This window comes from Gopherus flavomarginatus, chromosome 25, assembly GCF_025201925.1.
Source record: "Gopherus flavomarginatus isolate rGopFla2 chromosome 25, rGopFla2.mat.asm, whole genome shotgun sequence".
Lineage (NCBI taxonomy): Eukaryota > Metazoa > Chordata > Testudines > Testudinidae > Gopherus > Gopherus flavomarginatus.
In genome coordinates this window covers 9,682,915-9,694,528 of record NC_066641.1, presented here as the reverse complement: position 1 = coordinate 9,694,528, position 11,614 = coordinate 9,682,915, and the positions used below count along the sequence as shown (strand labels likewise).

The 11,614-nt window shown below is 45.4% G+C and overlaps 1 protein-coding gene across 1 annotated transcript; it reads left to right on the top strand.

Annotated features, from left to right (window-relative positions):
* Positions 1-980: 980 nt before the first annotated feature.
* ATP5MC1 (ATP synthase membrane subunit c locus 1) lies at positions 981-5,351 on the top strand. The gene is made up of 5 exons (XM_050935310.1): positions 981-1,108; positions 2,237-2,285; positions 3,224-3,301; positions 3,804-3,979; positions 5,121-5,351. Exons 1-5 carry the CDS (start codon positions 996-998, stop codon positions 5,233-5,235), a joined length of 531 nt encoding a protein of 176 aa, XP_050791267.1. The 5' UTR covers positions 981-995; the 3' UTR covers positions 5,236-5,351.
* The last annotated feature ends 6,263 nt before the right edge of the window (positions 5,352-11,614 follow it).

Here is an 11,614-nt window from a genome sequence, read left to right as displayed (position 1 = left end):
TAACCTGATGGTACAAACAAGCTCTAGCCGTAGGTTAACAAATCCAGGGTCTGCTCATTTGAGTTCTATTAACCATGGGCTTACATTGCAGTGTAGATATATCCACAGAGACCTCTGACAAAAGGGAAGCATAACGTTACTAAGGGAAAAAAGTAGAAAATAAAATAATTATAAACATTTCCAGCCTTTGTTTTGCATCATGAAGAAACATAAAAAGACAGATCACCTTGAAACATAAAATAGTGAAAGGTTCAAACTCAGATTGAACTTGAATCCGTGACCTGAAGTTCAAAACCAGGCTGAGAGTTGTGCAAGGAAAACTGTTCCTATAAACGGCCACTCATGAGCCCCTGGTCTGAATGCAGCCCATACTGGCCACTGGAGACCCTGGGTTCAAATATGAGGCAACTGCAGGGAGGTGATGGGACAGGCTCGAATCCAGCCCAAGATAGCTTGAGGGGGGATTTAGGGTTCCAATCCAGCCCAGCACGGTGGATGAGGATCCCAGATTCAAATCCAGCCCAGGACAGTGGCTGTGGGGGCTGAGTTCGAATCCAGCCCCAGACAACTCCTTGAGGTCCCCTGTGCGTGAGGTAGGTTTGGGGCCCCCAAGGAGCTGTCCGGGGCTGGATTCGAACCCACAACCCGGCAGTTACAGCCTCATCACGTGACTGCCAAGGCCGCTTCAGATCCCATGTTGCAATAATCTCCAGGTCTGAAGGGGGAAAGAGTCAAAGTAACAGCGACTCTCTAGCCTCCCCCTTGGCCAACTCTACGGTCCTTTGGAAGGCTATCAGGCAGCCAACCAATCAGAAGCCAGAGACGCCCCAAAGGAGCCAATCAGAAACTGGAGATATGACTACGTCGTCTCCGTTTCTCGCCGACCAAATGACCCGGATTTTGGTAGGCGGAGACTCACCCAGGAGAGCCAATAGAGAGAGCACGTTCTGTTCCCATGAGGCAACGGGGTAGTGCACGCTGCGTCTCGGCGGCCAATGGGAGTGGAGGACGCTGAGGTGCATGGCAAGGTGAGCGGCGGGGCGGGGCTTGCTCTCCTCTCTGAAAGGGCTGCAGCGCTGGAGCTCGAGTGGGGGGCTACCGGCTGCAGGTGAGGTGCCCGAGCTGGCTGCTGGGCCTGTGCTGAGGCTGCAGCCTGAGCCTGGCTCGCTAGGGCGGCGCCTTCTCCTCTGACCCTCATGGCTTGGGCCGGGGAGAGGGGAGGCAGGAAGAGGGGGGAAATAAGGGGGGCAGTTGAGGGGGGGAGGCAGGAAGGGGGGATGGGGGTAGTTGAGGGGGGAGGCAGGAAGGGGGGATGGGGGTAGTTGAGGGGGGGAGGCAGGAAGGGGGGAAGTGAGGGGGCAGTTGAGGGGGGATGGGGCAGTTGAGGGGGGAGGCAGGAAGGGGGGCAGTTGAAGGGGGATGGGGCAGTTGGGGGGAGGCAGGAAGAGGGGCAGTTGAGGGGGGTGGGGGCAGTTGAGGGGGGGAGGCAGGAAGGGGGGATGGGGGGCAGTTGAGGAGGGGCGGGGAGGCCCCTTTACTGATTTGCTGCATCCTCCCTCTTATTAGGGTGTGTCCTGATTATGACAATAGGTGTATTTAAAAAATGTAGTGATTAACAGCGGTGTGTTTTACAACTAGCATTGACGAGGAAAGCTATATGGTAACTTGTTCTCTGGTAAAGGTGCAACTTTAGGCTCCACCCCACCAGAATTCACCTCTTCCTGCTAACAACTTGTCCTGTGCCCGCTAGAGCTTTTAAATATGCTAGCTTTAAAACTTTATTCTAATCTAGGCAATCCCTTAGTTTATTCTTCCCATCTTGGTCCTCGTGGTGACTTTCCACAATTGGAAGTCATTCTCACTCATGCTACTCCATCTGTGTGGTTCTCTCTTGTTTCTGAGGGACTGACTTAATCCTTCTGTTGGCATCCACTTAAAGCCAGCCTTTTCTTTTAGTTTAGTTTATGATTGAAAATTGGCAAAACCCTTTCGTGACTCTGTCTGAAGGACCCCAAGTAAAACTGCAACAAACTTTGGCCGAGAGAGAGAGTGAGTTGTAATTGAAGGGAGAATCAGGGGAAGGAAGCAGGACAAGGATAGGACGCAGCAGCTAAATTTTGCATATAGTTCTCCTGGGGAGCGTATGTTGATCTGATGAGCATTCTACTATAAAGAGTAACGTGGATTTGGGTATGTGTTGTTCCTTTTCAATGTGCTTTTGCTTTCTTCTCACTAGAGCAATCAAAATGCAGACTCCAGTGGCTCTCCTTGCTTCTCCAGCTCTGGTAAGCAGTCATTTGTTTGCAGAGGAGTAATGCCAGGAGGTGGGGATGCAACTATCATGGAGAATGAAGGCATTTCTGTTTAGAGCTGTAGTAAGAATGCTGTCCCAGACCCCATTCTACCTGGGATGTGTTATGGTGGATAACTTTCAGTCCAGACTCCTTGACTGGGGGAATCAAGGTCATCTGTGGTGTTTGAGAAGATATCCACACTCCCTTCACCGTCTCAATAGGGTTGTATTGTTATGCAAATCCAGAGGCTGAGAAGATATGCTAACCTGGGGTAGGCAACCTATGGCATGTGAGCTGAAAGTGGCACGTGAGTTGATTTTCAGTGGCACTCACACTGCCCAGGTTCTGGCCACTGGTCTGAGGGGCTCTGCATTTTAATTTTAAATTAAACATTAAATGCTTCTTAAACATTTTGAAACCTTATTTACTTTACATACAACAATAGTTTAGTTATATATATTATAGACTTATAGAAAGAGACCTTCTAAAAAGGTTAAAATGTATTACTGGCATACGAAACCTTAAATTAGAGTGATTAAATGAAGACTCAGCACACCACTTCTGAAAGGTTGCCAACCCCTGTGCTAACCTATTGTGGCTAAGGGTACTGGCACCTCCACTCTTGATAGGATTCCTTCCTCCTTATAAATCCCTCAAAGTGTGCAACACTGGCTCAAAACTCAAATTTAGTGGCACTTATTATACTTCAATAGTGTCTTGTCCTTTAGATTATAGCTTATTGTTAGTCAACTAGCTTGAGTCCCTGAGACATGTACTTTCAAATTTTCAGTGGAGTTGAGGGTGACTCTTAATTTCTTGTTCCTGACAAAAGCTGCTCAGAGACCCTGACAGATGACTGTAAACTGCCTTCAGCTCTAAGGAATGTGGAGGTGTCCCATTGTGGGTCAAATGTCTTTCTTTCACTTCAGTTCCGCTGCTGTTCCAGGGCTCTGGCAAGGCCGGTTTCCATATCTGTACTGAGCAGGCCTGAGACTCTTACTGTACAGGTAAGACTAAAGAAAATTGCCCCTTGCTGCTATAATTGGGTCTCTGTTTTTAACATCTTGGGATGAAATGCCTCCTTGTTATGGGTAGCCCTGTCATTCATCACTAGCCAGATGTATGTGGGTTTGGACAGTGAAGATACCGTTTGTCTTCAGTGCCTGGTTCTGGTTACCAGCTTGACTTGCTGGTGACGCTGTACAGAGATTCAAGGAGGGGCTGTGTGTATGTGTGTGTATGTGTGTATGTGTGTATGTGTGTGTGTGTGTGTGTGTGTGTGTGTGTGTGTGTGTCTAAGTTAGAGGCCTGTACATTAAGGAATGGCTAGAGGTTGTACTATGGGTTGGAGTGTTACCCTACCAAGATGCTAGAATGGCCTTTCAGCTGGACAAAGTTTGGATGCCCTTGCTGTACCTAGAATAGAGCATAAAATTTAGACAGACACTTAATAAATGTATTCAGTTAAAATCATGTCGCTGTTTGGCTTCTTCTCCTTTCTCCCCACAGCCCTCTGGTGTTTCCCATCTACAGCTGGCTCTCCGGGAGTTCCAAACGAGCACAACCTCTAGGGATATTGATACTGCTGCTAAGTTCATTGGTGCAGGTGCTGCCACAGTTGGGGTGGCTGGTTCAGGAGCAGGTATTGGAACCGTGTTTGGCAGCTTGATCATTGGCTATGCTAGGTAAGCAAGCCACTGGCTTCAACTTTACTTCCCAGTTCCAGCAGTCAGTTGTGGAGGCCCTTTTTGTAAACATTCCGTCACTTACAGGTCTGTCGCATCTTATGCGCATTTAACATACGCGATTTCAGCTTTACGTGGTCGGCAAAAACAAAAAAAAGAGAGAAAAATAACAATTTAAATACTGTTTCTGTAGTGCAGGTGATTCTGCCCGCCATTCAACTCCAATGTAATTTTGACTATACACAGTTTTCGCTTTACGTGCTAACCACGGAACGGAACCCCTGCGTAAGATGAGACTCGCCTGTACTTATTTTGTAGGAAAAAGACATTGAAACTGACCCATAGCAAACAGAAAAATGGGAGGAGAATAAGAAGGTGAATTTAGAACTGTAGTGTTCCAAACCGCAAGGAACCATTTATGAGGATCTTGCATTTGTGTAGCATCTTTTATCCATGCACATCCCACAGGCTTTACAGCTCAGCTCTGCCTTCTTCCCTGAGCGTGCTGCATGCCCGCTTTTTCCCCCTAGCTCCCAGCGCCTCTTCCCTGAGCTGGGGAAGAGGTGGGGCTGGGGCAGGGATTTGAGGAAGCGGTCCAATGGGGCAGGGAGGGGGCGGAATTGGGGCTGGACTTTGGGGAAGGGGCTGGAATGGGTGGGGGTAAGGGTGAGGAGGGCGTGAGCACCCACCGGTGCTGGGGAAAGTTGGAACCTATGTAAAGAATATCAATCACTTCCTTATTCTTTCGACGTGCTTACAACAACTAGATAGAACTTCACAACTGCCTACCATCACACAGAGGGTGTAATCCCATTAATGCTTGGTAAGGGATTGCTGCCTGATCAAATAATTCATTGGAGACCAACCTTCAGGAGCTTAGTGGATTGCACACAGACATGCTAAGAAGCCAGGGAAATACCTTGAACTACTTTGGCTTTTTCTCACTAACTTATTTGCTCCAACTTAATGCATGTGTGTGTTCTGAGCCTGCCAATGCCATATCCACATTCATCTGTATCCACTGTTCTGTGGGATCCTGTCTTCAGGAGGCATAACTTTAGCTGAATCAGTGGCTTGTGGAATAGTTTTGTTGTTGGCTTTTCTGACATGGGAATTTTTTTTTTTAATGTGTCCCTTACAGGAATCCCTCTCTCAAGCAGCAGCTCTTCTCCTACGCCATCCTGGGCTTTGCCCTGTCCGAGGCCATGGGACTCTTCTGTTTGATGGTGGCGTTCCTCATCCTGTTTGCTATGTGATAGCCTCTGGGCCGACCCATAGCTTCCATCACTCTGTGTCCTCTCCGGGTTGAGTCTGCCTCCTTCATCAGAGTGTTCCAGATTTATAATTAAACAAAAACTTTTCTCCTAATAAACTAGTTTCAGACTCCTCCTTTCTCACACTCAATATGGCCCAGTGCTGAGGCCTGGGATGTCCTTAAGGATTCATCTTCTGTAGTATACTGATAAAAGAAAGTAGTCTTGTAGGATTTTTTTAAAGATGACTCAAGAGAAAGAATGGGAGGCTGTGGGAGAAGGTAGCTATTGTAAATAAAGTGGCAAGATGAGTAAAGTTGGCTGGCTGCCACTAAATGACGTGAGTCTGCAGCTTTATACTACCATAATAATAGGGCCACTGGAGCTGATCGCATTCACAAATACAATGGTCTTACACAAATCTATAAAGATCTCAAAAGATAGAGCAGATGTTGCCAGACTAAAGCGGATAACTGCTTAAGCTGATATGAGACAGCACCATTTTCTCAAATCAATATCTTAACTCTGGTGCCTTTCTTATGCAACATCTGAAACAGGCTGTTTTGAGATTCTCAGAAGGAGAATTTGAGCATATCTGGTGGTAGTAATTGAATGTGGGTAAGGTATCTTCCATCATAGAAAAAGTTCCAACAATGCATGCCTTATGCATTTAACTTCCCTGTTGTGTTAGAGAAATGGGGCAGGCTGAAGGTCAGGGTTTAAAAGGGCTGTCATCAACCAACCCTCCCTGGGTTCTTTGCATCATCTTCTGGTAAGCAATAACATAAAGTGGTACCAATTAAGGTTTATTTTTCCACTCAGCAAGGCTTTTGAAAATTCTGATGTGATGTCACTGATATTCAGACACGAATACATGGCTTTTACTTCCTCAGCAGCTGTGCATGACTGGCAGTGTTGTAACAGAGATTGGAACAGAAGAAAGCACCAAGGCTCTAACACGTTCTAAATCAACTCAATTAAATTTCTGCTGGAAAGAAGGTTATGATCTTAATAAAAAAATTGGAAGATCGCAGCTCTGTTGAAATCTTACCTGGTTCTCTGCTTCTGATAAATTAATTCTAAAACAACTGTTGGTAAATTAAAGCCCTTGTTGAAGTTCTAGTCATGACCTTTGCTGACAATGTGAATTTTAAAATGGATTATACTAATAACTAGGGTGCTTTCTCATTACTTACCTACTGGAGTAGCCTTATGAGGCAAACAGTAACATGGAGTCAGAAGGAATCCCAAAACTCCCCTGTAGGAGTAAGAAAGTACCCTCATGAGGAAGGGATTGTGTTGGAGAAAATGACTTACTTGAATCTCAGAGGATTCCAAGTTGAAAGTTGTTGGCCAAATACACATACGTGAATGTGAAATGACTATGCTATTTTAAATATGGTGACTTCTGTGCCCTGGTGTTTAGCCAGTTAGGGGCATTCTCCTTGCACGGCTGGAACTGTTTTGTGTACATGGTCATGTGGTACCATAGCTAAGGCTCTACAGTTGTGTTTCCTAGGCAACTGCTGTATTAAGTGAGCTAAAACTCACTTCATACAATGAGCCTTGTCCTGTATTTCCTATCTTACACAAGCCCAGTATCTATCTTTTCTGAGGAAAGTGATTATGTTGGGAGCAAGTACCTGTGTAGAGAGAGGAGGATTCTGGGCCAAATAACATTGTGTGAAATCTCAATAAAGAGGAAGGTAGGGGAAAGGATTTGGAATGTATGTAACTTGTCCTGAGATAGGTAGCTGTTGTGAACTGTTCTGAGGATGTACATAGTTCTGCTGGAGGGGATCAGTGTACATGGAGCAGGATCAACTACTTGTTAAATGAAAAGACTCTGGGGACCTAGATCCTTTAAGGTATTTAGACAGCTAACTCTTACTTCAGTGGAGGTAAGGTGCATCAGTACCTCTGAGGATCTGGTTTGTTTATAGGTGTGGTTTCTTAACATGCTGGACTAACCCCCAGTCAAGGCTGGCCTTGAGCATAAATAAAGGAAGCAGCCATGTAGAACTCTACAATCATCCCACGTGAGCCTGGCAGCTCCCTCTTTTCCTCTCTGGCAGTAGGAAAGATGGGAGTGGCAATAACACATCACTGGTGCCTTTTATCTTTTTCCATAGGACCACAGAGGCCCTCACGTGGAGGAGGGACTTGTATTAGAGGTCTCCCACATCCTGGTTGAGTACCCTATCCACTAGGCTAAAGGTTATAAGGGAGCACCTCCTCCTGGCTGTTTTGTTTGGGGTTCCACATGTGACTTAGGGGGCCAAACACCTATCTTCCAATCCCCAGGTTCGAGACTCACTAGCAGGAACAGATTTAAAGGTGGCAATTTTGCAACAGAAAAGCTTCTGTGAGAAACTGCTGAACTTTAATTAATATGCAAACTAGATACCATCAATTTAGGTTTGAATAGAGACTAGGAATGGCTGAGCCATTACACACATTGAATCTATTTCCCCATGTTAAGTATCCTCACACCTTCTTGTCAAACTCTCTGTAATCTGCTATCTTGATTATCACTACAAAAGTTTTTTCTCTTAATTAATTAGCCTCTTAGAGTTGGTAGGGCAACTCCCACCTTTTCATGTTCTCTGTATGTATATCTATCTTCTTACTATATGTTCCATTCTATGCATCCGATGAAGTGGGCTGTAGCCCACGAAAGTTTATGCTCAAATCAGTTTGTTAGTCTCTAAGGTGCCACAAGTCCTCCTGTTCTACTAGCAGGATAGGCAGCTATCTCTGTGAGAGGGGTGAGGGTTTAGCACACACCACTCTCAGCTTCTTCCTGTAGTCTCCTGTAAGGTGCCTCTGTCTCCCCATTCATTGTATAGAGAGCCTAGGCACCTAACTCAGACTGTGGATGATAGTGCTATTCCTGTGATTTTCTGGGTACCTAAAAGTTAGGTGGTGTGATGCTGAGCATCGTGGCTCACACGTCCCTGTGTGGATCCCATCCCCTCGAGCCCATCTAAGGGCGATGCTTGCATTTATTGCAGTGTAGTTGTAGCTGCATCCCAGGATATTTGAGAGACAAAATGGGTGAGGTAATAAATTTCATTGGACCGACTTCAGTTGGTGAGAGAGGCAAGCTTTTGGTTTATGATAGACTTACATTGTCTCAATGGTGCCTGCTTCACAGGGTCTGCCTGCCTGGTGAGTGCAGACTCTATGTATAAAGATAGACCTTAACACCAGCAAGTGGCTTGCTGGGGCCTCTGCATGCAATGTGCCTGCCCTGAAGTGAGTTTGCTAGTTTAATGAAAGGCTGTATATACATTAGGATCTTAGAAAGCCTGAAAACATGTCCAGCTTTAGTACCCAGTTACAATGAAACAACTTGGGGTCAGATATTGTTGCTTGTTTGATCTGGCCTCTTCCAGTGTTAGAATTGTATCCATGAGGGGAAAAGCGATTAGCCAGTCAGCCATGAGTCAAGTGATGAGCCAGAAGCACAGAGTAGAATCCCCATCAGCTGATTAGACTCTTTGATATTTTCCCATTTGTAATCTAAATTTCAAGTCTACCCTTAGCACTAGGAATCAGGAATAGCTGTGGAATAACTGGATCTTACAAAGGGATAACCTAGAACAGGGGCTGCTGTGGCAAATTGTCACAAGCCCTAAAGCTAGGTACAACATACATAAAAACACACCAGAGGTACTTTCATCTTAGGAGAAACTGTTGGGGGTCACCCCAGAGCAGGGGGTGCACAATGACCCCCTCATCTACACTGGCAGAGACCCAAGGACAGGTGAGTCTGCCTAATCCCAGCTCCCAAATTGTGAATCGTAGCTCTTGAGGGCTCCCATTTCCTCTGGTGTAAAATTTGTACAGATGTTTCTAAACCTGTTTATTTTCTATGCACTTTTTTTATTTAAAGTCCCACTGTCAAGTCACCCTCCCCTCCTTCCCGCCCCTCTCTGTTGATATAATTGTAAATAAAAGGCCACACATTGCTTAAGGGTATGTTAAAGCATAGATTGCTGGGAGATGTAGTCTCTCTGGGTTGCTCCTTTCTAGTAGAGAAATAAGTAACTGCAGACTGCACTTTGGCCTTCCCTGGCCTTTGTGACTCACTAAATTAATTTTAAATTACTTATTACATTTGACTTTTCCTGGCAGAGAACTCTTTTGCACTGATTTGTGACTAACAACTTTTTTATTTTTCCAGGTCATTGATTTTCCTTTCTGTGCCCCCAGTAAAATGACCTTGAAGAGGAATTATTGTTAGTCAATTGTGGCTTCGTAGTATTGTTACCTCTTTTTGACCGAAGTGGTTAGCCAAAATTTGGGATCCTATAAGTTGTTTCCATAAGGAGAAATTGATGATAGTTATTTCTTTGATGCAATCCTGTTTATTTCCAAAAATGTACACAGTCCTGTTTCCTTGAACACAGGAGGAATCAAACAGGAGATAGTTTCTTTGCTCACAGTTCCAAGCCTCTTTCAGTCTGCAATCAGCCCAACAAGTTCTCTCTCTAGGCTTTTTCTCAGGGCCCTGCTCCCCATGCTTGCTCTGGCTGTATCCTTGGCTTTCTTGGCTGTGGCCTGCCACTGTATCTGCTTTATTGCTTCTGCCTCTGTCTCAGGGCTGGTCTACACTAGAAAATTAAATCAACCCAGCTACATCCCTCAGGGGTGTGAAAAATCCACACTTCTGAATGATGTAGTTAAGCCGACCCAACCCCCTGTGTAGACAGTGCTAGTTGCTGGAACAATTCGTCTGTCGCCTAGCTACCACCTCTCAGGGAGATGGGTTTACAACGGTGACAGGAAAACCCCTCCTTTCATTGTAGTGTCTACACTGAAGTGCTGCAGCTATGCCACTGTCTTGTTTTTAAGTGTAGACATAGCCTCATATGCACCCCATTCCCTTTCCCCAGTGAGTACTCAGCCTCTGCATTTGCTATACAAGTGCCTGGGAAACCCCTGAGCCTGCATGTCATAGCTTGCACTCAGCCTTGCCCTGTGGGTCTGTGTTTTGGGCTTTGGTCTCTGTTGTTTTGGCTGTTGCTAAACAAAGTGGCATTTAATTGCTCCCTCATTTACCTTGAACGGAAGAGTGGCTGTTACACTGGAAAGTTTTAATGGGGTTTAACCCAACCCATAAATTATTATTATTGTGTGAGGAAAGTTCACCAAATATTTCCAACTTGTAACTACTGCCAAGTATATACATTTGAGGTCATTTGTGGTTCAACTTCTATATATTGATCGAAAAGAATGTAACTGTTAAATTCCAGCAGTAGGCTGAGTCCTGAGGTCTATTCAAAGCTCTGTCACTGTCTTGCTGCCTGACCTCAGGTAAGATTTTCATGTCGTATGCCTCAATTTCCCATGTATTAGAGGGGTAGCTGTGTTAGTCTTTATCCACTAAAACAATGAGGAGTCCAGTGGCATCTTAAAGACTAACAGATTTATTTGGGCATAAGCTTTCGTGGATGAAAAACCCACCTGAAGAAGTGGGTTTTTAACCCATGAAAGTTTATGCCCAAATAAATCTGTTAGTCTTTAAGGTGCCACTGGACTCCTCATTGTTTTTGTCAATCTCCCATCTCTGTGAACTGAGTATGATAATGCTTTATATTTCAGAGAAGGTTTGAGGTTTAATTAATGTTTGTAAAGTGCTGTAAAACTCTAGGATGAAGATAGGATCATTGCCTTCGGGAATGGTGAAAACACAACATGATTGTAGCCAGGACAGCATCATGGCAAGAGACTGACAAAACATTACTGAATGCACAGTCACTCTCAAAATGTCTTCATGCTGTGATTAGAGAGACATTCCAAGGTGGGTGAGGTAATACTTTTTATTGAAGAAGAGCTCTGTGTGGTTCAAAAGCCTGTCTCTCTCACAAGTTTGTCCAATAAAAAAGTATTCCCTGAGCCACCTTGTCTCTCTAATATCCTGGGACTCACACCGTTATACCTACACTGCATGCATTCAGGCTGTGATGCAATGTGGTGACATCCTGAATGCCATCACACTGAAACATCATCACCCTCCACAAAAAGTATAGGCCAAGGACAATGCTGTGTGCAAACTAGGGTAACCAGACAGCAAGTGTGAAAAACTGGGACTGGGGTGAGGGGTAATAGGAGCCTGTATAAGAAAAAGACCTCAAAATCTGGACTGTCTCTAGAAAATTGGGACATCTGGTCACCCAAGTGCAAAGGTCACAACACCCAGGCACCACCCTAGCTGCACCGAGCCTTGCAACTGCAAAGTCTTGCACCCCCAGGCCACGCCCATTGCCTCCCGGGAATGAAAAGCAGGGCCCTCCTTCTCCTCGGCCTCTCGTTGACCGGTTTGACACTCTGCTCCCAGGGAAGACTCTATGGTCGGCAACTCGTTGGTTGGCAG